Source organism: Calonectris borealis, chromosome 2 (genome assembly GCF_964195595.1).
Source record: "Calonectris borealis chromosome 2, bCalBor7.hap1.2, whole genome shotgun sequence".
NCBI classification, from domain to species: Eukaryota; Metazoa; Chordata; class Aves; order Procellariiformes; family Procellariidae; genus Calonectris; species Calonectris borealis.
This window is the reverse complement of record NC_134313.1, coordinates 159,126,316-159,151,104: the sequence shown is the minus strand read 5'-3', so window position 1 is coordinate 159,151,104 and position 24,789 is coordinate 159,126,316. Positions and strand designations below refer to the sequence as shown.

At 41.7% G+C, this 24,789-nt stretch overlaps 1 protein-coding gene across 1 annotated transcript in view; it reads right to left on the bottom strand.

Moving 5' to 3' along the window:
* ADARB2 (adenosine deaminase RNA specific B2 (inactive)) overlaps positions 1–24,789 on the bottom strand; it is a 315,194-nt gene that overhangs the window by 53,702 nt on the left and 236,703 nt on the right. Inside the window, exon 4 of the mRNA XM_075144105.1 lies at positions 8,449–8,563. Coding sequence (XP_075000206.1) covers positions 8,449–8,563 — 115 coding nt within the window. The remainder of the gene's footprint in view (positions 1–8,448; positions 8,564–24,789) is intronic.

Below are 24,789 nucleotides of genomic sequence, written 5' to 3'. Positions count from 1 at the left end.
AGTCAGGCTGAATAACTGGTGAGAATTAACAATGAGATCTCGAATGGGCTCCCAAGATAGTGTTGAAAGCCCCATTGTTAATTGATTCATTTAAATCTAGACCAGAAAAAGCACTTGGGAACGCACCATGGGGAACAATCTTGCACTTGCAGGGAAATGGATTGGATGACTTAGTGGTCTTTCCCAGCTCTAATTTCTATGGTTCATTTCTCCCCTCCCCTTAGTGGACACAAAGGGTGAAATCCTTTGCTTCTGAGGAATGTGGAAGAGAGTGCTGTGCTTGCAAGCACCAGTGCCCTTTGCCTTCCCTTCCCTTCCCTTCCTCAATGTGGGCTTTGGAAATCTGGAGGGGCAGATGGGACAGTCAGCCCAGGCCCCTGCATGCTTCATCCCCATACCAAATCCACAAGGATTTTTTTTTTAACCTAAACTGATAATGGCAAAATCAATGTTATTTGAGGGGCCTTTCCTTTCATGTGAGTTTGAACACTGTTTTTCTCCTCAGGAACAGAGCTGTGTAGAGGCTTACAGACAATTACTAATTTTAAAACAGGACTGAACTGCACTTTCCCTGCCAGGTTATGCTGGTTTTTGGCTGGGGTAGAGTTAATTTTCTTCCTAGCCACTAATATGGGGCTCTGTTTTGGATTTGTGCTGGAAACAGCGTTGATAACACAGGGATGGTTTCGTTACTGCTGAGCAGTGCTTACACAGAGTCAAGGCCTTTTCTGCTTCTCACCCCCCCCCACCAGCGAGCAGGCTGGGGGTGCACAAGAAGTTGGGAGGGGACACAGCTGGGACAGCTGACCCCAACTGCCCAAAGGGATATCCCATACCATATGGCGTCATGCTCAGCAATAAAATTAGGGGGAAGGTTGGCCAGGGGGCCACTGCTCGGGGACTGGCTGCGCATCGGTAGGTTGGCAGTGTGCAATTGTTTTCATTTACATCACTTGTCTTTCTTGGGTTTTATTTCTCTCTCTTTCTTATTTTCCTTTTCATTACAATTTTTTTTTTTTTATTTCAATTATTAAACTATTCTTATCTCAAGCCACGAGTTTTCTCACTTTTACCCTTCCAATTCCTTTCCCACCACCCCCCTGTGGGGGGAGTGAGCGAGCGGCTCTGTGGTGCTTAGTTGCCGGCTGGGGTTAAACCATGACACAGGTCCTGAGTGCAGATGTCTGTTTTTCTCTAATAAATGCAATGCCACTGGTATCTGAGAATTAAGTAAATTGGCAGTCTTATATGCTAGAGAGATACTTAACTGCAGTGAGAACGGATGAAATCCTGAATGTGGATTTTGGCAGATAAGTACAGGAGGAACTTATTCTTTTGTTTTTTTTTTCTTAAGTGTACTGGCATTTAAAATGTCTTCTTAGGTGTTTTACTAGGTGAGTAGAGTGAAAGCAATGGTTGATGTCACTGAGCCTTTATTCACCCAAGACAATTTTCTTTTTAGGATGAGGTGCACTGTTTGTATTGAGATTGGGATAATTTTCAGTTTGGCTTATCACAGAGCAGAATGAAAATCTGAACCTTCCAGCTCCTTGCTTCAGACGCTTAGGGATGGAAATGGAAGTGCCAATTTTTCATTTCCATGTTTTATGTTAATTATTATATCCATCCTTGTGGCCAATGCAATTAAATGTGACACAAAGCCAGGGCCTCGCCTGCATCCAGGTTTTGAGAGGTGTCAGTTACTGTTTCAGTCAGAAATATTCTTTTAACTGCAATAAAAAAAAGCTAAGTCCAGAGTCAGTAAATGGTCTGGGCTAAAAGGCTCAGTGTCTGAGAAGAGCTATCTGCTCTAAAATGGAAACCAGAATAACCAGTGGGCATAGTGGGGAAGAAGACGTTTGCTGCTGGAGCTGCCCAGAAGGCATCGGTAAGAAGGGCTGGAGACACCTACAGCTTGTGCAGCAGGTGGAAAATGGGGGCTCAATGCCCTTCCCAGGCTGGGTCATTCTCCCATGGACTGCTGATATGAGAGGGGTGTTTTCCCCTGTTCTTGCTGAACCTGTGCTACCAAATTAGCTTTTGGAGGAGGACAGAGTTAGATTAGCAATAACAGCAAAGAGGGGCTGTGCGATGTGCTGGTTGGAGTGCTCACTTCCAAAAGTGAAGACCTGGTTCTTTACTTGCTCCCAGCTGGTGCATGCATTTTATCTAATTTCTGATTAGTGTAAAATATATAATCAGGCCTGGACAGATGACCTTGAACCTGGTTTTCCTCGCTCTGTGCAAGTACAGCAGGCTACAGGGCTGTGTCCCATCTCATATTTTCTGTTTCTAAGTAATGTATCTTGAACTATTTTCTGTTCCTTAGCACTGATTTAACAGAGGAGATGAAGAAACACCCAACGTTGCTCTTGTAGGGAGTGTGCTTGCAGTGGCATGCCTAAGTCCATATTTTAAAAGAAGTGGTGAACCTGGTGAAGCCACAGTTTTAACTGCAAAACCTCAGACGTCCTTTGAGCGGGAATTTGGAAACCTAAATCTGTTGGGCTGCAGTGGTCCTAGTCTGCCCATTATAGGTCCACACTACAAAATCCAGGAATAGACTTACAGCTGTGGAAAAGAGATGCTCTTATGGAGTTCAAAACTATTTAGAGAGAATCTGAAGATTATTGGTTTAAGGTTTATAACCAGAGGAAAACAGATTTCTGAGAAAGAGTGCATTATATGGTTTCTAACTACATATCTATTTACCTATTTTAAAATACTTTGAGAAAACCTGTCATCTGGTGGTGATGTGTCAGCCTGGGCACACCTAAGAAGTGGATAATGTTTCCAAGAATGTCAAATGACTTTCTACCACATCCGTAAGACCATCAGGCAACAGAAGATGAAGAGACCTCATGAGATTTTTCAAAAGCATGTCAGCAGTTTGGGCACCCAATTTCCATCTTGGGAATCTAACCTCATTGAAACCCTGTCTCACTGGGACCAGGCTTTTAGCATCCATGCAATATGCAAATGGGACTCGCTCCTGTGAGTCTGTTTTTGAAGGGATCTGCCCTGGGCACTAATTTGTAAATTATTCACAGTTCCTCTAACTGGTTTGGCTACTTGAATCCCATCTGGGACAGAGCTGATTGATACTCTACATAGGGCCTGAATTTTCTACTGTATTTTACTACTTTACAACTTTCCTATTTAAACTAAGGATCAGAAATCAATTGGCCATCAATATTCCTGATTGTACTTAGACATCAGGCTTTATGAGTCTTAATATGACTGTAAAGATCCATGGAGACCTATTGTCAACTTTATTTTTTCTGTTATTCCACTTAGCAATTATTAAGAGCTGTTCTATGAAACACGGATGATAATTTCCCATCTTTTATCACAGCATGAAATTGCTATTTAGGGTTCTTTTGTCCAGTTCATCTTTATTTCATACAAGATAACTGAGAAGACCTCCTAGTTTGCTTTTAACATCAAAATGATTGTCAGCCTAAAAAAAACAAAAGATAGAAGAAGAGAGAAAATTGGAGTGAGAAATCAGCTCATAACCTTTTTCTATGAATGCCACGCTCCTGTGAAAGGGACTGAACTTTCTTAATGCTTCATTTTTAACAGAAAGCATGACAAAAAGTTCCTATCAGTATTTAAACTGCTAAGATTTGTCAAACACAAATGGGAAAATAGTGTTTAAATAGCAGTCTCATTTTGTCCATAATGATTATGGGAAGTTTTTTTTTGCAAAAAGGACCTCAGCAATAATAGATCGTCTCTGTACTGAGTGACAGGAATTCTTTACTGCATCCAGTGATTTCACATAGAGCACAAATGTAGGCCCATATCTGTTCAGGGCTGGCAAAGGCAAACTGTGTCCGTGGTGTAAATAAACAGTGGGAATGCCGCTTGCCTTTAGATCACAGCAATTGGTGTGCAACTCACACCTCCACCTCCCACCCCTGCTGCCCTGGGCTGGGGCTTCTTATGTCCCAGCTCCAAGGGACGGGCAGCACTGTCTGCGCTCTCTCCTCGGTGACCCGTGTGCTGGTAAAGCTGGCTGCCCTGCCCGGTGACCCGTGGTGGGACCATGCTCTTCGCTGAGCCCTGCAAGAGCTGCTTCTCGCCAGCGGCTCCTCAGCCTCCTGTCATCCAATAATCTGTGACTCCGTGCGTCAGAGACGGAGGTACGTGACAGTGCTGTGGTTTCGCATTTGTTGGCCTGTGTTAGAAAATATTAGCTTGCTTGCCGCTTGTTTTTTTTCCAACTGTATCAACTGGCCTAATAGTAACAATTAAAAAAATTATTTCTCCCTGCAAACTTCTCAATAAAAAGGTACAGCAGACCAGTGGGTGAAAACAAGGTGTCCCAATCGCACCTGAGAGACAGAGTCACTTAGGAAGGGGGGGAGCTGGTAGATTACTTTAATCTGTGACGGCAAGAAACATTATGTCCAGCTATTGTTTTTGCACCCTGAAATGAAATATTAGTTGATCCTGGCCAACAGCCAAACACCCACCCAGCCTCTTGCTCACTCCCCTCTCCTGTGGGACTGGAAGAAAATAGAAGGAAGGCAAGAAGACTCATGGATTGAGATAATGACAGTTCACGATTGCTTGGCAAGACAAATGCCATAAACCCAAATGTCTCCCCCTTCTCCTTCTTTCCCTGAGCTTTTACTGCTGAGCAAAATGTCATGTGGTATAGAATATCCCCTTCATCAGCTGGAGACAGCTGTCACGGCTATGTCCCCTCCCAGCCTCTTGCCCACCCGCAGCCTACTTGCTGGGGATGGGGATGGGAGAGAGAGAGAAAGTCTTGACTCTTTGCAAGCGCTGTCCAGCAATAGCCAAAACGTCAGTGTTATCAACCATGTTTTAGCCACAAATGTAAAACACTATGAGGAAAGTTAACTCCATCCATCACATGCCTGGATATGCATGTTCTGTGGTGATGGTTTGTGTTTGACATGATGTTATGCAGACTGTCTTTTCCACTGTTGTGGAAAAGGTGATCAGGTGAACTGATGTTCTTAATTTACCGTATGTGAACCCATCATATCTTCAGAGAAGTCAGGAGAACTACTGTGGATAGTCAGTATGCAATAAAACTTAGGTACCCATATTAATACTATGCTACAATAGCAGGTATGCTTATTGTGCTACTTGAAGATACTCTGTGGGAACATGGCTTGCTTTACATGGAAGATTTGAATGCAACGTCTTACTTGTTAAACAATTTTTCCTAGAGTCAATCAAACAATTTTTGATAGAACAATCTTCTCTGAATGTGTTTCAACAAAATTAGAATGTGTTAGAGGACTGGCAGATTTCAAATACATCATAACTGGAGAACTGTTAAATAATTTACTTCAACCTTTCCATTTTTTGAAACGTTTAGTTCAGGATCTGTTATGTTAGTTTTTGAATTATTATTATATTCAATTATTATATTACATCAGATAACATGACATCAGATGGTATCCAGTGTGATAATTTGCTCCTACCTAGGCACATTTTTTCAATGTTATCTTTATGTCTACTAATCAAATGTTTTGAAAACTTACTTTCACAAAAAGACATCGAGATTTTAACTTTTCATCACAGTTCAGAGCAAAGCATATCTAAATACATTGGACTGCCTGTTTTTCCGACTAGCAATTTATTATTGCGGAACATTCACAGTCAGTCAATAACATAATTTTCTACATTTTTTTCTTTCTCCTACTTTGGAACTTGCCCTGGGTGCTACAGCATAAATCAATTACAGTGCCCAAATGTAAGTCTTTCTGGTTTCCCTGGGAAACTGAAATGGCAGAAAAAATGTCAGAGTTCAGGAAAAGAAAACCAATCTCGCACACTTCTGTTTCGTCTGTAGAGATTTTGTATTATCTTAACAGCAGTTATCACAGAATCACATTTTGCTTTTTACCAGCTTTGTCTGAAAACTGTACAAGCACAGATAAATCTGTTTCTAATCAGGTTGACATTAAATTGAAGTGAAGGTAAAAACAAATTAATTTTTGTCTGTTATAGTTGTGTACGGTACTAAATGCAACAAGACATTACCAGATTTTTTTTTTGTTGATGTCATTAATAAATTGTTTGCAGAGATCTAAGTGTTTTCTGCCAAATTCTATGTTAAAAGCACAGGAAATTGGTACTTATTTGAGTGTTTGATGTGGAAAACCTGTCTGTGCCATCTTTGAACAGAGTGTGTCAAGATCCTTGCTACCTCTGGGAATGATGGTGGGGAACAGACCACAAATCTACAACTTTAGTACAGAAAATAATGACACAAATGGCAAATGATTTGTCTTGCCATGGTTGGCAGACATTCTTGTGCTGGAAGGAACTAAAATCTTCCTGGAAAACATACCAAGCTAAGGCTGCGGTTTCTAGCTTTGCGTCTTCTGTGAATCACTTCATATCTGTGAATTTCTTTTCTAGGCTCCACAAAACCGGTAAGATATTGACAAATTGGATGGCTGACAGATTGAAGGAATTCATAGAAGGGAATTCAGAATTAAAAAAGAAGCCTTGAGGGAAATGGTTTGTGAACATAAGTAAAATTATATTTTGTCTTAATGCTGGCTAAGAAGAAATATGAAATACAGATGTGTAAAATCCCAATAAGGGCATAGGACTCATAAAAAAACCCAGTGGGAGGACACTTTCACCCCTTCCCCAAAGAAGAGACACAGACAGCCCAACTGCCCAGAAAAACTAGCAGGGGTCTGGACATGCCCTTTCCCTCCTCTAGCACTGCACACACTCAGCAGCCATAATTTTGGAAGTTATGATTGCTTTGGGTGGCTTCTCTTCCCTATGGTGTGGGCTTTTAAACTGTCCTTCATATGACTTTGGTCATATGGCAATGAGGCTGCATTGGTTCCATCACGCTTTTTAAAGCAGGTGTAGGCCTGCGCTAAAGGATGCAGGGGCTGTAGGCAAGGTAGGAATGAGACGAAATTCTTACAGGGAAAATACATACTGAAAACTGAACAGGGACACTGAGCTGGGTACAGACTCCCCTAGAAAAGTGGTTAAAGAAACAATTTGTGGTTCCTTCTTATAAAAGGCATATTTAAACATTCTTCCTTGTGGTCCTCCTGCTTGGAAGGAGATCCTCTAAATAAATTACAGCTCTTTATTTAAATCTGATGAGTGCCACAATCAAGAAATCTGACTATGACATGGCAGCGGGTATGCTGGGTCTAACGTGTGCATCTTTCACATCCCAAAGTCAATTGCATTCTCACTTTTATTTTTCTTGGTACTGAATATGTCTCCTGTGGTCTATAGGACTTATATACCATGCTTTGTATTTGTACAGCACTGTGTCTGTGCAGCACTTAAAAATTGGAAGACTCATCCATTATTCCAGATCCTAAAGTAATATAAAAAATAACTAATCAAAACAGATTAAGCAAAATAATAACAAATTTAGCTGACGAACAGTTCAGTTTCAACCAGAGGTCTAAAAGACTTTTAGGTCAACTTCTCTAATTCTAATTTCAGGAGAGGATTGCTTACTCTTTTCAGATCAGAAAGGAGGAGAATAAGTTACTCTGCACAGAACTCCAGCTGTATTTAGGTTCTGTGGTTGGAAAAGATCCAGCAGATAACCCTGTCTCCATCCTGCTGCCTTGCAACGTTCACAAATGTCCCTATTGAATCTAGCTAACATAATTGTTGAAAAGGAGGAATAAGACAAGCCTGGATGAATTATACATGCCTTTCCCCTCTGAGCTTATCCTCTCATTTCTAAACTCAATCCGCTGCTCCACATGTCTGAGTGAGAATGAAGTTTATGGCAGCATCTCCACTGCTGACATCCTCATAAATACTGAGGTGCCCCAACTGAGGTATGCTCGCAAAGAAAGAAAGACCGTCTGTGCAACAGTTTCATCAAAGGGCTAAAGATTTCTGTATAGTATGTGTCCATCAGTTAAGTCTTAACAGGGGTCAATATAAAATTTGATGTTGATAAGTATAAGTATTTCCCACAGTTAGAGCAGAGCAGAATTAATACTATGCATGCTCTGGGTTTTGTTTCTTTTGATTGGAAAGGAAATGGGCTGAGATTTGCATTTATTGTCAGTCTAAAACACGTTTTGTGGTAGATTTGTACAACAAGAACTTGGTGTTTCCAGATCTAAAAAAGCAATTAATAAAAATACAACTTTTTATTGATAACTACAAACTACCCCATCTATTAGGAAATGCAAAATCAGGCAGGTCTGTATTTTGTCCTGTAAACAAAGCAATGTAGGGACATATTTATGAATAAATCTTTAGCTCTGTTGCCAATATTTTTTGTGTGAACTTACTTGAGGTGTAAATATTTAATGCTTCTTTTCTCTGCATTACTATTTATTTTTCTGTGTGGGAGTAAAAGCATCCTTCAATACTGTGGACCAGGTAAATAATGTATTACTTAGTCATGAAAAATGCCAGAGGAAAATAAATGAGAGGATATCTTACCTTTGGTCATCACAATGCCTGCAAGAGTTTTGTGGCGTGCATGCATGGAAGTGAAATTGTCTGTCAGCTCCTGGAACTTCTGTGCAACCATTTGGTATACGGAGTCGGCAAAATCCTGAAAGACACAGTCAGAAAGAATTTTTTCACTTTCTTTGATTGAGGCAGTTGGGCGTTTCTGCAGATTAGTCACCTGCTGTCAACTGCTGAGGTCCCTTTTAGAATTAGACACCACCTACCCGAGCAAAGATAAAAAGAGTATCTCTCTGTCGACTACCCACATCACCTTGGAAATGGCCAAATTAACTGAATTAAAGCTAGAGACCCGTATTGACTAGCATTAGTGGTAAAGGGAGAAGATTTCAAGGTTGACTTTTTTCAGCCTCCTAGACGTTGGTCCAGGATCAGTTCACAGGAAAATTTGTTGGTCCTTAAAGCGTTTTATTGTAGTGAGCTGAAAAGGTGGATCTGTGTCCCACTAAATCACTTATTTCCATGAGCCCACTGAAGCCTGAGAGCTGAGCTGAGGCCTGGGTTATAGGTAAGGACCACCTATTTCTGCATTCAAGGTGAATTTTTAATGACTGACAGGTACTGAGGTGAAAAGATCAGCTCAGAAAACTGGGCTGTGTTTAATGCTGTCAGAGGAGTACCATGGTCTGCCTTGCTTCCGCCTCGACAGCCGTTGGGAGGAAGGGAAGGGGAACCTCTGCTCGCACATCCTACCAAAGATGTTGCTTGCATGAGTTCACTGGGGTGCAGTAGTGCTGAGGGACCGTTCTGCCAGGTCTCCTCCTGAGCATGGCAGCTTTGTTGAAAGGTTAAATTTTCCCATGGACTGGGCTCTAGATACTGTGTGGTCTGAACCGTCAGTCGCCAGGGACAGCCTTGGGAAGCCGGTTACTGAAGCCAAACAGGGTAAAAGATCTAAAAAGTGAATTCTGCAGATCGCTTATGGATGAATGCGAAGCTCTGGTGCTCCTGAGAACACCACACTTGCACCGTTTCCCTGCTGCAATGTTTAGTATCTTTTAATTTACTTAATCTCTGCACTTCGTTTGGCATAGAGCCTTTCAAGCATACATTAGAGATAAATCAGAAGAACACTGTTTGGGAGCATGAGTTGTTCTTAAAGTTCTTTGCAAGTCTGATCATAAAAAGGTAAGATCCAAAGGATTTTTTTTTTTTTTTTGAGCCATGTGATTTCTTGTGAGAAATCAAGCTGTACCTATAAATCCTCCCAGGAGCAGTGCCTGGGGGCTGGAGCTTACTCTGGGGTGCTGACAGGAGACCTCCTGGCATCCTGTAATCTGGTTAGCCCTGAGTGATCGGGCCTTTGTTAGAAAAAGTGGCTCGACCAAGCAACAATTCCATTTTCAATCCTGGTGTTGGCTAAGCTACCTGGGGGGAGGTCCTGGTAAAACAGGCCCCCTTGAATTCACCTGGTTTCTTTAAGTGGGTTCATGGCACACGTGGAGGAGAGGCTGAGTCTGATATTTAGCCTCCCTCACCCTGAAAGATCCACAGCCACGCAGGAGTAAGGAAATGTATTTAAGAAGATCATATCCATTCTTTTTCTCCCAAAACTGTTAATGGTGATGAAAACATCTTGGCGAAAACACAGTATTTTAAATGGGGAGAACACACAGCTATTTTTCAGAGGAAAGCAGATTCTAATTCACAAATATTATCAGTAATATTACTGCCACTGAGCGCCTCTGCAGGCTGTACACCATATGTTTCTACAGTTTGTTGCAGAAAGTCAGCTTAATTTTTAAACATTATTATAACAAATATAAAAAATTTAATTAAATAAAACATAACAACAATGAGGCAACCCCCTTTTCATAAAACCTGGAATATTTTTTCCATGTACAATCCTTGTAAGTGATTGCAATTTGTTCACATACATAGAGAATAGTATTTCTTTGACACAATAATTTTTCTTTGTTTTGCTAAATGCAGCTTTCCAAGGTATTGCTCTGGGAACAAACCATTTGCCCAAAAAGAAAGTTTAATATAACGTGGAATATAATACGTTGGCTTGTTGCAAAAGAAGGAAAGAGGCATATAAACTGTTTCTGGGAGATGCATGCAAAATTCTATGCTAGAATTAGATGAAAACTAAGAAAAATTATCAAGAACAGTTTGACAGTTCCTAAATGTAATTTCACTTTGCCTGCATTTATACCTCTTCTAATCTAATTGTCCACAACCACCATGTGAGCAAGGTATTGCTCATACAGTGCTTCTGAAGGATGAATTTTGGGTCAATTCTCATTTGTCAAGCATCAAGGCACCCTTGTGATATAAATGCAATTATAGTCACTTTACAGATGAATGAGTGAAGGCACTAAAAGGGTGAGGGACTGGTCCAGGGGAATAGCATGGAGCCAGGCACAGCCAGGTGTTCTGATTTCCTGATGCTCTGGTTAAGCGCTCAGCGCTGGAACACTGCCTGTCTTTCATAATATGAAAGTTTGTTTCTAAACTTGTTTTCCCTACTGAAGAGTGACTTCATCCATAACGGAAAACTAAAGTGTATTTGCAGGACTGATATAACTGGGCCCCATATGGTGGACTGAAAATCTGATCAGCTTTATTTAGACTAGAAAGAAAGAAAAAAAAAAAGAGTATCTCAATAAAACTATCTGCACCATCATTTAAAAAAAGAATCAAATCATAAATTCCATCTCCTGCAGTATTGCAGTCCAATCCATGCCTGCATTTCTAGCGTACCCTCCAAATCTGCATCCCAGGGCATTTTGCACTCATTAAGAGTTAATTAGCTTAGAGGCACATACAATTCCTAAAAGAATCATTTTAAAAATGCTAAATAGAACAAATAACTTTTAACTTTGGATTTAGAAATCCCCACCGTCAGAGCTTTCTTTACTTCATTTGGCAGTAGGTTCCAAAACCAGAGAGCAAAGAGACTCACTAAAGGCAAAATAACGACATGACTTCAGATAACATTTGGGGACGATAAGGAATTCAGCATGCGCTGATCTCAAGGAGTGACCTGGGACATTAAAGAACAGCAAATCCATTAAATGTGAAGCTTCTTAGCTAAAATAAGTCAGGCGAATATTTTTCATCTTGAATCCGTTGCCTAAAAGGATGCCAGTGAAATTAATAGAAGCGAAAGAGTGACATACATGAATACATGTAGAATGCAGGAAAAACAACCAGAAACACAGTGTCTAATCTGAAAGGTCATTTACAGGCTATCATATTGCCCTAAGTTTCCAAATGGATATTCCAAAGTAAAATGAAAAGGAGGAAAAGGAGCAGTCTATTTTTGCAGATGGAGAAAAATAAGAAGTCAAGAGATGTACGGCTCAGCCCTGTAAGAGATTTAATACCCTGAGGACTGATCCATGTAGTGCAGCATTAATTTCAGGGCCTTGAATACTCTGGCCCTGACAGCTGGCCCAGTGGCACAGCTGGGTATGGTGTTAGATTCCTGACCTATACCCATACGTTACAAGAAGCGTAGCACACTGCCTTCTGCGGTAACACACACCAGAGCAGCTATTTGGCTTGACCCAGTCACGTGCAATGAAATCAGTGACAGCATTTCTGTCTATTTAGAGCCTTTAGACTGGTTTTCAATGTTTCTATGAAACCAAAACTGATTACAAACATATCTAATGCATAAGGACAGATATGGTGGAGATAAGAGTTGGTACATTTACCCCTGCTCAGTTTAGAACCAGAGATTTCATTCCAGAGATTTTCTAGCTTTACTTTTAAACAATAATCCTAAGGTACTAAAAGATACGTATCCAGATGATCATTCCGGATGGGATATAAACCAGCAAAAGCCAACTATTGATGGCTATTATAAACCCTGGTTGAACCTTTAGCATACAGGCTAGGCTACGTTATCTGCCGTCAGAAATAACTTAAAACCCATACACTAAAGGAACCATTCTTTTGTTATTCTCTACTATCAAAACAATTAATCTCAGAGAAAAGATGTGTTTGGTGATACCACAGTTCCTACTGCCAGATATGAGTGAAAATAAAAGTCTCCATCTGGAGTAAATACAAGAGCCAAATTCATCTTGGCAGCTTCTGAACAACTATCAGTTTGGTAGTAGAAAAAGGGAAAATTTCAGAAGATGGGGGAAAAAGAAGAGTAGAAACTTTCCTTGTGAAATAGAAATTCAGTGCAATTAATAGAGGTGCATGCGATTGTACTGATCACGTAATGGCAGAGAAACGGCAGCTTGTGGGAGGGGGACAGGGGAGAAGAAAATAAAGAGATACGGACAGTCAGAACGCTGAAAATTTTTACCAAGGCACATGGGAGAATAAATGCTCAAATGCTGCTTGAGTGCTGGACCTAGGAGGGACTTATACTTGGGGGTTTAATCCCCTTGGAAAACTGGGGTCTGATACAAAACGCCACGGAAGCCAGTGGAAGTATGCCTGACTCTAAGATGTTCCAGATATGGCTCAAGTGGTAAGGATGGGAGTTCAAGCATGCCCATGCCCTGGCCAGGCAGGATGAGCTCGGCCATGCCGGCTTTGGGTGTGTGTTGGGAGGAAAAAACAGGACTCTGTGGAAGAAAGGACCTTGCAGGTGCTGAGTTTCTTTCAAGTCCCCTGCTTTGGTTTGCCTGCTATCAAAATCTTACCTTTCATAGGTCCTCACCTAGATTGTTCTGTACAAACAATATTTGTCTCAGAGACAATTTCTTTGAGATCAAAGCTTTGCTCAGTCTTGCTAATACAGTGATGGATATGAATAAGGCAAACGACTGCTAGACCCACACCAAGGGGCAAATCTGCTCTCGGTTGCAGTCAAACCATGCACATTGCCTAAATGCCTGCTGTCACTGGTGGAAGCAACAGTTACTTGTTCAGGTGCCTGGCAGAAGAAAGAAAACATAACGCTGAACTGTTCACTGTGAAGAAAGACTGTGACATCCGGCAGTACTTAATGAGCTATATTTTAACATATACAAGGAGGCTGGAAAAATGAAAAATAGATGTCATTACTATTAAAACTGCACTGTGTTGTCTGAAGTATTCATCTGTCCTTGATTACCATATCAAATTACTTGTGTTATTCACAAAGGAAAATCAAACTTTAGATCATACCATTACAGAACCAAAAACTTTTAGTCATTTCTTGGCACTAATATTTCAAATGGTATAAATAATTAAATGTGTTCAAGTTTGCAATGGGAGTCTTCAGGGTAAAACTGACATTCAACAGGAGTAGTAAGGATATTAAAGTCAATAGATTATAAAGGAGAAAGCCTTTAGTAAACATTTTCTATTGAAATCCTGTCTTAGGGTTTATAGGGTTGAAATATCAGAAAGGTTAGATTTGCATATGGATGGGAAGAAATATTCTGCTATACAGATATCACCAAGGGCTCTGTTTCTCCTGTCTCCCAAGTACTTTATTTTCCAGAAAATCACTGACATTCGGGGGGTAAATGTTGAACACGATGAATGGGGATCAGGTTGAATTAAGTTCACAACTCCCTTCACAGCTAAAAGGAAATGCACACCTAGTTCTTTTTACTGGCCGAGGGGGAAACATGCTCTCGTTGACAGCGGAAGTTTGTATTTTTTCCTGCGGAGAACTCTCACTGTCTAAACGGGAGGGGAGGAAAGCACAGCACAGAGAATATCAATCTTGAAGCGCTGCTCCTGGTCAGGGTGTGTAGCAAATTGCTACACAACACACTTTTTCCCAGGCTTGTAAATAAGTTTGCTGTAGCTAGTTGGAGATTCATCGCTAAGTGATTGTAGCCTCGAGCCAATGAATTAGTCAGGCTCTTCCCAGGTACTACATCATCTTCAGGATGCAGCCTTGAGAAGAGAAATAGCCGAGGGTCGTCGCCTGCCCTCCACTATCAGTCTTCTAGCATCAATTTAACGCCAGGAGCTCCCCCAGCACGGTGGAAAGGGCTGAACGAGGACCTAGAGGAATGGACAGGCAGGGGTGACCTGTGGAAGGAAGGAGGGCAGCAGGTCACAGGCAGTGGGTTGCAGGCTGGGTTCATTCCTTGCCCTGCTTCCTGGCAACCTTGGTGCAAACCACTTGCCTTGCCATGAGTCCCACTTCTCCAGAGGCAAACGGGGATGATTTTTACCCACCTCTCAAGGGAACTGCAAGGCAAATGGCACTGACAGTGGTGAGAATCTCCAAGCAGGGTCATGCAAGGACTTCTGCAGCCAGACTGGAGGCTGCAGTCCACAGCCCTCATAACTCAGCCTTCCTTCAGCATGCACAGGCATTTACAGAGTATTACTCAAAGAACAAGGCACTGCAAGGGAATTCATTGTGGTTCTTTCCTTGAGATGTGCAGTAATTATTACTCTCTGTTCATAACTCTTACAGTATTGATCATTATGTCTGGTTTTGGTTTATCCCTCAGGGCCAGCCTATATGGGCTTTGTTTTATCTCAGATGGATGTGGTTTTATTTTGTCTGGCTGTACGTTTTCATTTCAGCTGACCGCGTTCGTATATCCTGTGTACATCCTGATTCAGAGAGGTCTTCTCGTTCATGCTTCTCAGAGGGGATTGGGTGCGTGCTGCACAGGCAGCAGCTGGGTACATGTTCCCACACTGAGCTTCTAATGAAAACTCCAATAACGTACTTCTGACGCTTAATATCCTCACGGTTTTCTTATCAAGATTGATGGGGAATATCAACTGCTCCTATTGATTCAGTCAAAAGAATCACTTTCACCAACCCCCCATCTGTTCATAGTCCTATTACAAATGTTTTAGCTATATATGATGCTGAGCTACCACAACAAATTCCTTATTTTTGTAATCATCAAATGTCCCAGATTTGCTCTGCATCAATGAAGGCTCCTCAGTGGCTCGACTGACCTCAGCTAACTTGGCCAACTCACCCGGACTGTGCAATGGGCTCCCAGGCTCAGAGCGATTATTTGCTGGCTACTTCCCTCTCCTTCCCTCACCCTGGCTGGAGGCTGATTGCTCTGCTAATTTCCCAGGCCCCACAAAACATATTTGCCTCCACACCATTGCTTATATTATTAGTGATCATTTTCTAAATATCAGCTCTGTGCTGGCTGCTGTATGAGGCAGAGTTTGAAGATTGCCGCTATGTGGCAGATGAAAGAATGACAAAATGCCCCGAAAGACCCCAGAATGGGAGTCAGAATAGAAAATTCTTTCTTCCACTCATTTGTTTTTTGGATTTCCCAGTAAACATATGGCTTTATGAAAATGACAGCCACCCCCTGCCCTGGGGTTGGGAGGATACAGCATGCACGGAGAAATTAAGATGAGACAAAAGCAGAATGGGAGGGCTAGTTAAGGTCCATCGTTGGTGAATCTCAGCAACTTTATGCCTTGGAGGTTTCCCAATGTCTTCTTTGAGTGTTAGATTCATCGCTGTTCTAATGAATGTGAGGTCTGTGCTAAACACCATTTTGTCAGATTTTGATGAATTGTTCATATATCCAGCATATGCTCCAGCAATGATTAAAGACTGCAGGAGGCTTCTCACTTTTGATGTTTCTTGAGTGGCTAAATGCAAGCTAAAAGTCCTTCACTGTGTCTGAAACCTTTTTACTCGGGAACCCAAAAGTCTCCCAGTAAACCTTTTTTTTAAAATTCTTCAATGAGATTTTCAGTCATGAGTGGCAAAGAGGGACTGTGCCCCTGTTCGTACAATTTTTTCTTAAAATGCTGATTTTTTTCACACAAATATCAAGTTTGAAATGGGGGGGGGGGGAACCAAGTTTTATTGGGGCATTTGGAGAGGGATGGACAAATTTAGAATCTGATAGCTATAATGTGAGTTCTGCTACGATGAAAATGCTTCTGAATTTGCACATAGGTACTCCTATGTGATCTTGTAAATGAAATTAATCAGTGTTAAATATCTCAAAAGAAATTTGTAGCAACAGTAGGAAGTACGAAGATCAAACAGGAATTTATTCTAAGAGCTCAGTGAAAAAAATTGGTCTGTTTTCTCAATATATCCCTTGACTACAGGGAATCAATCAAACTTAATATAATGTATCTTTTTATTCGTTTCAGAAACCCCTGGAGTGACTGAAAGAAAACAGAACACATAAAATAAGCATACTATTGAAAAAGGAAATGCTGTCAAATCCAAATGCCCCAGCTCCTCCAAAAAGTACAGTTTTCTATTTAGTTAGGAAAACATTTTGTATGTAGGTTTAATTAGAATCTTTAAATTCACATTAGTGTGTTAATGTTAGGATGCTAACAGATGAGCCCCTCTATTTGAGGTTGATTCATTGCTGTCTGCATTTATCTTGCTCTAAAAAGATGCTACCAATAAGCACCATTTCAATGAATTTTGAGGAAACAAGCTTTTCCACCGACATGAACAGTTGTTCCCTAAAGGAGGCCGTGCTAAGTTTCCAGCTTTGCTTCTTCTGAGTACAGCTCTGCATTTATCGCTCCGGTAATGAAGAATGTCCATGCCAATTTTGCAGAATAATTCTTGAAGTCAATACTGCACCTGCTAACAAACGCCAGAAAGGAGGGGTTGTTTGTTTGCCTTTTTTCTTTTCTTTTACTGATCCTTAACCCAAAAGCCTTCTTCCTACCGAGGCACACATAAGGTTGGCTGCAAGTGCTGAATAATTCAAAACAATGAAGTAGTGTTCGCTTTGCAGCCTTGTGCCTGCTTTAGGACAAACCTCAGGTGTCAAGCTGTTGTAGACTACAGATATTAAATTAGCACGAATGGGTTTTCTTTAACTAGGTAAAAGCTCTATAAAGCCACCAGTGCCTAGGAACAGCTAACTCTGTAAAAAGGCTTTTATGGTCTCTATAAAAACCTAGATTTTAGATTCATATTATGAGCCTTCTCTCTTTAATAAAATCAATGCTTTATCTGAGAAATGTCCTTCCAGTTGTCTGTTTCCTTGCTTTATCTTTCTCAGGTGCATTAAAATGAATATCCTTTGGAAACTAATGGTGGCAAAACCCTCATCACATACAATACTCTTGGCTGTTCGAGGTCCACTCTCTTCCCAAAGCCTAACCAGTTAGCAGCTCTTGGGTAAATGTTCAAGGAAGGGAGAGAACTGTGCTTGCTCAAATCCCTTGAGCATCACTTTGAAAATCTACGCCTGTGTGTTTATGGTTCTCATTAACGGGCTGCGCTATTAAGAGCCTTCCCCATCACACATATGCTTTGTTAGATAAAGCAGGGTGCAGGCAGTGTCCAAAACAAATTTAATCTATTCTGAACTGCTGATCCCAGCAAGGCACTGCACGACACAACTTTCTGAATCACTGCAGAGCAAGGCAAATAATACACTGCGTGGCAATTACTATACAGACATCGGAATTTTTCCGTTCTTGTTGTTAAAGATCTTGCTGTCATTTACTATAATGATTCTTGAAATCCAGCTGTAACCTTGCTAACAACCTTTCCCTTGGCTGGGAGGGGTGGTAAGGCAATCTACATTTCATGTTACCTCACCCTTCTCTGGACTTCTCCTCAAATGTGTAATTAGCAGGGACAATTCTCATCATCTACAGTGGCTTTGTGCCAGGAGAGGCAGAACCGTGATTTCTGCTGAATCCCCATTGGCACTCAGGCACCCAACAGAGCCATTTGGGACTGGTGTGTGCCTGGGGCCAGGGCTAAAACCAGTCCCTCCCTGACTTACTGTCCTTTATTGGAAAAACACAAGTGATTAACATAACATTGTTGAAATTAAGAAGGAGTTTTACTGTTTTATATCTGCTGAGAACCTGCATCTGAAGCTAAAAATTCAGCATTACTTTTAGCCCATGCTCTAAAAACCAAATATCACTTCCCCATCATCCTCCCCTCCACCTCCAGTCAAGAAACTCCTAACCAAGTGTCCACACCTAGAACCTGGGAATGGCCTTTTTAAACCCTGTGTCAACACTCTTGGGCAAAACCCATTGCCTCAGCAGGCTTGTCTTTAAGCAAAAGCCCAGGGAAGGACTGAGCGTGAGGCCAGGAGGCTGTGGAGTGGCGCTGCGTGGGCTGCCCTCCACAGGATGACCTTCCCTTGGGACCATAGCTGTGAGAGGGGTGGAAAGGATCTGCCCGTGGATGAGTGCGATGTTACAGTTTTCACTTACAGCTCAGATTTCTTACGGCAAATAAAATCTTTAAGAAATCTTCTTCATCATGGGAAAGTTGCTTTAAGTGATTTATTCACTGTGGGCAATAAAAGAAGAGCTTCTTGGGAAAAAAAGGGCAAAGAATAAATGGGTAAACCCCGTAATTAAATTAAAAACTATTATTTCTATCTAGTTAACTACTTACACTAAAATGTCAAAGCAGTTTACCTACAAATTGACCAAACCCTATAAAATTCATGTCAGGTAGGTAAATATATTTATTCCTATATAATTGATGATCAAATTGAGAGACAATCAGCTTTAATATTTTGCTCAGGTAAGTCAGTGTCAAAGACAAGAAATAGAATGTGCAATTCTTCCTTTACAGCAAAAAAAAGGGCATAATAGAAATATGAATAAATTTCTTCTATCAGCACACCATACTTCTGGAAGGATACCTCAGAGGATCTCTAAGGTGGTATTACACATCTGGGCTCCTGTGTACAGCCACGGGATAAGAAAGAATTTCCCAAAATTCAGACAGCAATTCCAGAGAGAAAAGACGAATAGCCAGCTTCATACCCAGCTCTCAGAATATATAAAACTGTGTCACCAACCTGTGTTTTTAAGGTAATTGCTGGATGTTAGTTCACTTGCGAAGATGCACATAACCTAAAGGGCACTCCAATAAATTACTTTCAGCATGTTTCTCTTTCCTGCTCTGCTCACAGGGCTCCTCAGCAGGGAGGAGCTGGCACACAAGCCTTGTGCTACCCTTTTCAGTTTATGAAACTGTCCTGCCAAAACCTGGCGGGGGGGTGTAGCACGCAAGGGCTACACAAAATTCTTGGACTCAAGAGCTGACTAATATTGACAGCAAGGTAAAACATGCAGCTTGGAGCCCCTGAAAATGATAAAAGCAAAAAAGTGAAGGATTTCAAGGCTGTCTGCCATTGCACCTTTGTCTTCTTGTCTTTCTTCATCCCTTCTCCTCCTGTGATTATGTGTTTAACCATTTCCCCCACCTCTTCTGTTGAGTGAATCTGTGCTTAGCCTCACAGAAGCATTGTCTAGGTGGTCTGGAAACCCAGACAAACTATTATACAAATCAAAGTCTGTCCAGTTTCTGATAACACCAAAACTAATTTATTTTTTGTTTATACTCCACTACCTTTGACAAAGCTTCCTCTAGAGATTTATATCTCCACCCTTACTGCCTTCCAACTGTTTGTCAATTTTTCTCTTTTGCAACCGACAAAAGAAAAAAATATCTGACATCAACCTTGGAAGAGGTACTGAGTGCAGAAGTTTTTTTTTCAGATGTGATAAAATCTTGCCTAAAACCATGTCCAACCTTTTCAGTAGAAAGTCCAGATGGCTTTGCAGCCTGTACAACAGACTTTATTCACTGATGCTTTTCTAAGTGTCAGCAGGGTGTTGTCTTCCAGAACTAGTAAATGTGCAAGGAAAGGCAGCTCGGAGGGGAGAAATAAACACAAACAAAAAACCCCTTCACTTAAATCCCCCTGCTTCCCCCCAAAAATCAAATTAATCTGAGAATTTTTACATGCATCTGACTGAAAAATCCCCCCAGGTGGAGAAAGGCTTTGCAAACAACTGGAGGTGTAACGGATGGGGTAGCGGTTCAGGTGGCTCCAGGCTGAGCAGTGATTTACGTACTCACTGCCGGCTCTAGGTCGCCCTTGCCTGCATTGCAAATATTTCAACTACAGGATCAGGACCCTCCCCAAGTCTGTATATAGGCTTCAAACTGCAGCACCTCATAGTGTTGTTTTCACTATGGTCAAATTAGCATAAAGAAGCATTTATGACTCTGACAGGCAGGCAGGGAAGGTGGTGTGTGAAGGCTCAGGGATTTGGGCTAAATTTCTGCCTCAGTTTCCAATCTGTAAAATGGGAACATTTTGGTGAAGCTATGCGTGTGACGACTTTGATACAGGCAGGGGTCAAAGTACTGTTTTCCTTCAATTTATGGCCAAGCATACCATGGGATTAGTACTGTCCTGCCCATCCCTCTACTCTGCGTAGGGACCTAGGCAATATGGGAGGATGAGCGGCAAAACAGCTCTGCTAGGGCCAGCACCGGTCATGCGGCCGTGCTGAGCTCTGATAGCAGCCGGATCCTGCACTCAGCAACACAAGCATGGAGGGTGACTGCCTGGTCTACACCAGGAGAAAAACTGCCACTTCTGAGTCCTCCAAGGGAATCAGGAAGAATAAAAAGCTCCAACCAATATGAAGCTCATGCAGCTATCGTCATTTTAACCACCATCTGTGTGATACTGGTGGCAGTGGTTAATACTGCAGACACCTCGTTAGTATTCCCGATTCTGTTATAATTGTGCAGCCTTGTGGTTGGCAGTGCTCTTGCTCCACGTCTGTGCAGAGTTTATCCCAACACAGGCATGCTCCAGGACCAGAAAGCCTCGGTACGACTGCAAGGCGAATAATAAGTGATAGCAACAGTGGGGAAATTCTCAGAAGAGAGGGAAAAAAAAAAAGAAAAGAAAAAAAAAAGAAAAGGAAAAAAAAAAAGAAACCTGGTACACACAAAGCCCTTCCAGCATGTCTCCGGTTTTGTTTCTCGTTGACACACTACTCTCATTTTGAGCTGACAGCTGTGGTCCAGCCTTTGTCAGGTAATTAATCTGGATAGTTCATTTTCACAGGTGAGTAGCAGGTTGGCAAAGTCTCCTCTAGCAGTGGTTTGTGTTTTTTTTTTTTCTTTCAGAGCAGCATGGGCATGAAAGCCTCATGCACACAACACATTCTCAGACCTGGCCAGCCATTTGTTCCTTCCTCACTGCAGGGCTGTACACTGCAAGCAGATGCTGGGCTTTGGAGGGTGAATGGAAGGAAACCTCAGACAGGAATTTAAAAGCATCAGACTTGCTCTCATTGATTACAACTGACAAAACATTAAAACTGCCGAGTTACCTTGCCAAAGTTGAGCACCGCTGCTCTGACTCACACAACAACTTGTGTGTCTGTTTAGAAATGAAACTGATTAAAAAAAAGAAGAAGTGAAGGGGAGACAGAGAAAGAAAAGCCATCATATCTCTTGGCAGGGAAATGGGAGGTGATCTGCTGCATTTTAACATTTGGTTAGTTGTGAAGTAATGCAATAATAATATTTTGCCCATACAGCGGTGACAACTAAAATGAGCACATTTTCTTTTTCGTGATGCAGACAGTGCTCTGCAAGGTCACCGAGCTGGGAAACGTGATTCTATGGTTCTTGTGTTGAAGTGCCAAAATATGCTTTCACCAAAGCTGTACGCCTTCAAGCCATCCCCGAGCTCCACAGAGCCACTTTCTTCTGTTTGATGGTTTCTCGCCACTTCCACATTGTGTCCCAAGATACCTATCTTGACAAATGGTTGGGTAATACATGGCTGGGCAACAAAATTGTACCTCAGAGTCTCTGTCCTCCACAGCCAATGCAGGCTTTCTTTATTTCTTCTTCCTTATATTCCCTCTTCCTTATATTTCTTCTTCCTTCTTTGTATAATCCAGTATGTTCTTAAAACCTAATCCATATTAGTCTGTTTTATCTGTGTCCAGGGGTACCCCACCCCCCTGTTTCCATGGGCAATAAGAGATGGTTCAATTCGGTTTGTGCTGTGAAAGGATACAATGTTATGTCATACATTTTTGTCTCCTTGACTAATAATATTAAAACGTACTTTGAGCCAAACAGCGTGGTGAGCTGTAACGTCTCTCTGTCGAGGATAACAAGCTTTAGTCCCCAGGGGCAAGGTGCCCTGATGGAAAGCAGTGCAGTGGTCCCTAGGCAGTTGGCTATGCCGGGAGAGGCTGTGTTAGAAGAGGTGGATTTAGGAAACTGAGCACTCTTCACCCTTTCTTAAATGTTTGGGGTTGTTATTTCTAGGTGTACATTTCAGTAGCTACCCTCATTTCCAGTGGTCAGTCCACAGAGTCATGCAAGACCCCTCAGTGATGGCCATATTCTGGCCACCTCTTCCCATAAGAGACTATTTCTCTCCCCTGACCGTACAGGGAGCCCAGATCTACTGGCCCCCAGCAGCAGATTAAATCGGTTGTCTATCCCTTCGGTTTCAGTGCTGTAGTAATAGTGAATAAGTACCAGTAGTAAGTGATCAGAATAAAGTGATTTCCTTACACCAGAAAATGGAATAAAATCCCCTCTCCTAAATCCCATTTAGGTCTATGTTCATTACATTGCCATGCTTTTGTAGTGAAATGTTCAGATCCTATTGAAATGTCCTAGATATTAATTTTCACTGCCAATAACAGGAGTCCTGTGCACTTAACATCGTCCTTCGAACACAGTAAAAATATGTTTCAGCAGCTAATGAAATTACCACAGACCCTGCGACCTGGAAAACAATCAGAATAAGAAAGTCTTACCCTTGCTGGCTAAAATGATGTGGTACAGCTGTATTTTGTCACGTACTTTATATATATATGCATATGTCATGCCAAATTGTAGATTGCCATTTTATATATATTAAGGTGGTTAAGCAGGCTTTTTTTAGCTGACATTTCCAACACATCTCAACAACTGTTTTGCTAGAATCTATGCCATGTGTCATGTATTTTATGGTTTCTTTAGCACATATAGGGTTTAACTGTTGGAAGACTAACACTCAACGGCTTCTAACAGGGATGTAGTAGTGTTACCCCTTTTTTCTCTATCCAAACTTTAACATCTCAGGCTTTACTACTTTTATTTTGTCCTCAACATTTTTGTGCAGATAGAACTAAACAAAACCACAGAACGAATTCTCATCAAAGAGGTACAAAGATGTCTTTCAAGGCAAGGAGGATGGGAAATCTCTCAGGGTACAAAACTGGGAGACACTTGAGGGAACTTACTGTGATTGCAAAATGCATTGTCATACCACAGAGAAGGACAAAACCTGAGCTTCCCTTGGGTTTTTAAGTATCAGACTTGCATAGGTAGATGGTTGGAGGCCTTTGAAGAGCTCAGTCTCATTGCAGGTCCAAACTAGATGTAAGGTTGTCCTTTTATGTTATGTGATGCCAAGGACATAAGTCTCTAATGCTTTTTGGTATAGACATGACAGACCTGGTCAGAGGTTGTAACCATTTTGTTGAAGCAGGTATTGAATCCCTGTGCCTCAGTTTCTCTACCTACATTTATCTGCCCCCAGGACCCCAAGCATCACCTCTCTCATGGCCTCAGTATGTAAATCTCTGTGGCAAAGCAAAGCATCATGGTGTTGGCACGTCAGCAACATGGGACAGCTTATCCACATCAAAGAGACAAAATGAACACTTATTTCCTTTGCAGGTGAAATTCAGCTATAAAATCAGTCATTCAACATGTTCAACACCAATGGGAGATGACACTGCAAAGCCATCCTTCCATCTGTGTCCCTTTGTATTTAAAAAAAATGGGTTAAGGTGTTAATTTTGCCTTCTTGATTGCCCTGCCAGAAAGATAGAGGGGTGCATGGGCTGTCACACCTCGCAGAAGGGAAGACAACCACTTTCCACTGCGTGGCTCCAGCAGCAGTTGCTTGCTTTGTGTACTGGCTGGTAGCAAATCAGCAACCAGGAGCTCTCCAGGGAGGTACACAGCTGTCCCACCAGAAGGATACAGCAGACATCGACTTCTACATCACTGGTCAGAGGCAGCCCCTGGGAAACAGCATTTGGCCATGAGCCTCCATCACAGCCAGCAACACCAGTGCCACTAAGGACTACCTGTTTTGAGGAGAAAATGGCCTACATGGGCTTAGGAAGACCAAAGGCTGATTCTCGTTCAGTACTGGGCAAGAGTGAAATACTTTTGCAGATTGCACCAGCTTCATAGGTATTCTACATAATGCAGCAAAAAGGAGAAGGAGCCCCCTTAGCTGGTGGTCTTGTTCTTCCCCAGGAAAGACGAGGCTCCAGGAGCATTCATACCACAAACATTTCTAAAAATCTCTTAAGAGATTAGCAAAGTCCCTTAAAGGGACCACAATGCAATCTACTGGGAGAATTTTAGTTTAGAAAACCTCAAATGTAAAACCTAGCTCAAAAGGCATGGACTAGTGCAAAATGAAGAAGAAGAAAGAAATAATTATTAATGACTGGCACATGTTCATGCCAGTTTTTGCAAAGGAACCACAGCTGCTGGGTCCTCAATTAGTGAGAATAGGGTAAGCTACATTCATTTCCATGCGGCAAGTCCAACTGGACATGGCTGAGACTGCCATCCAACATGCTTTCTTTTTAGTG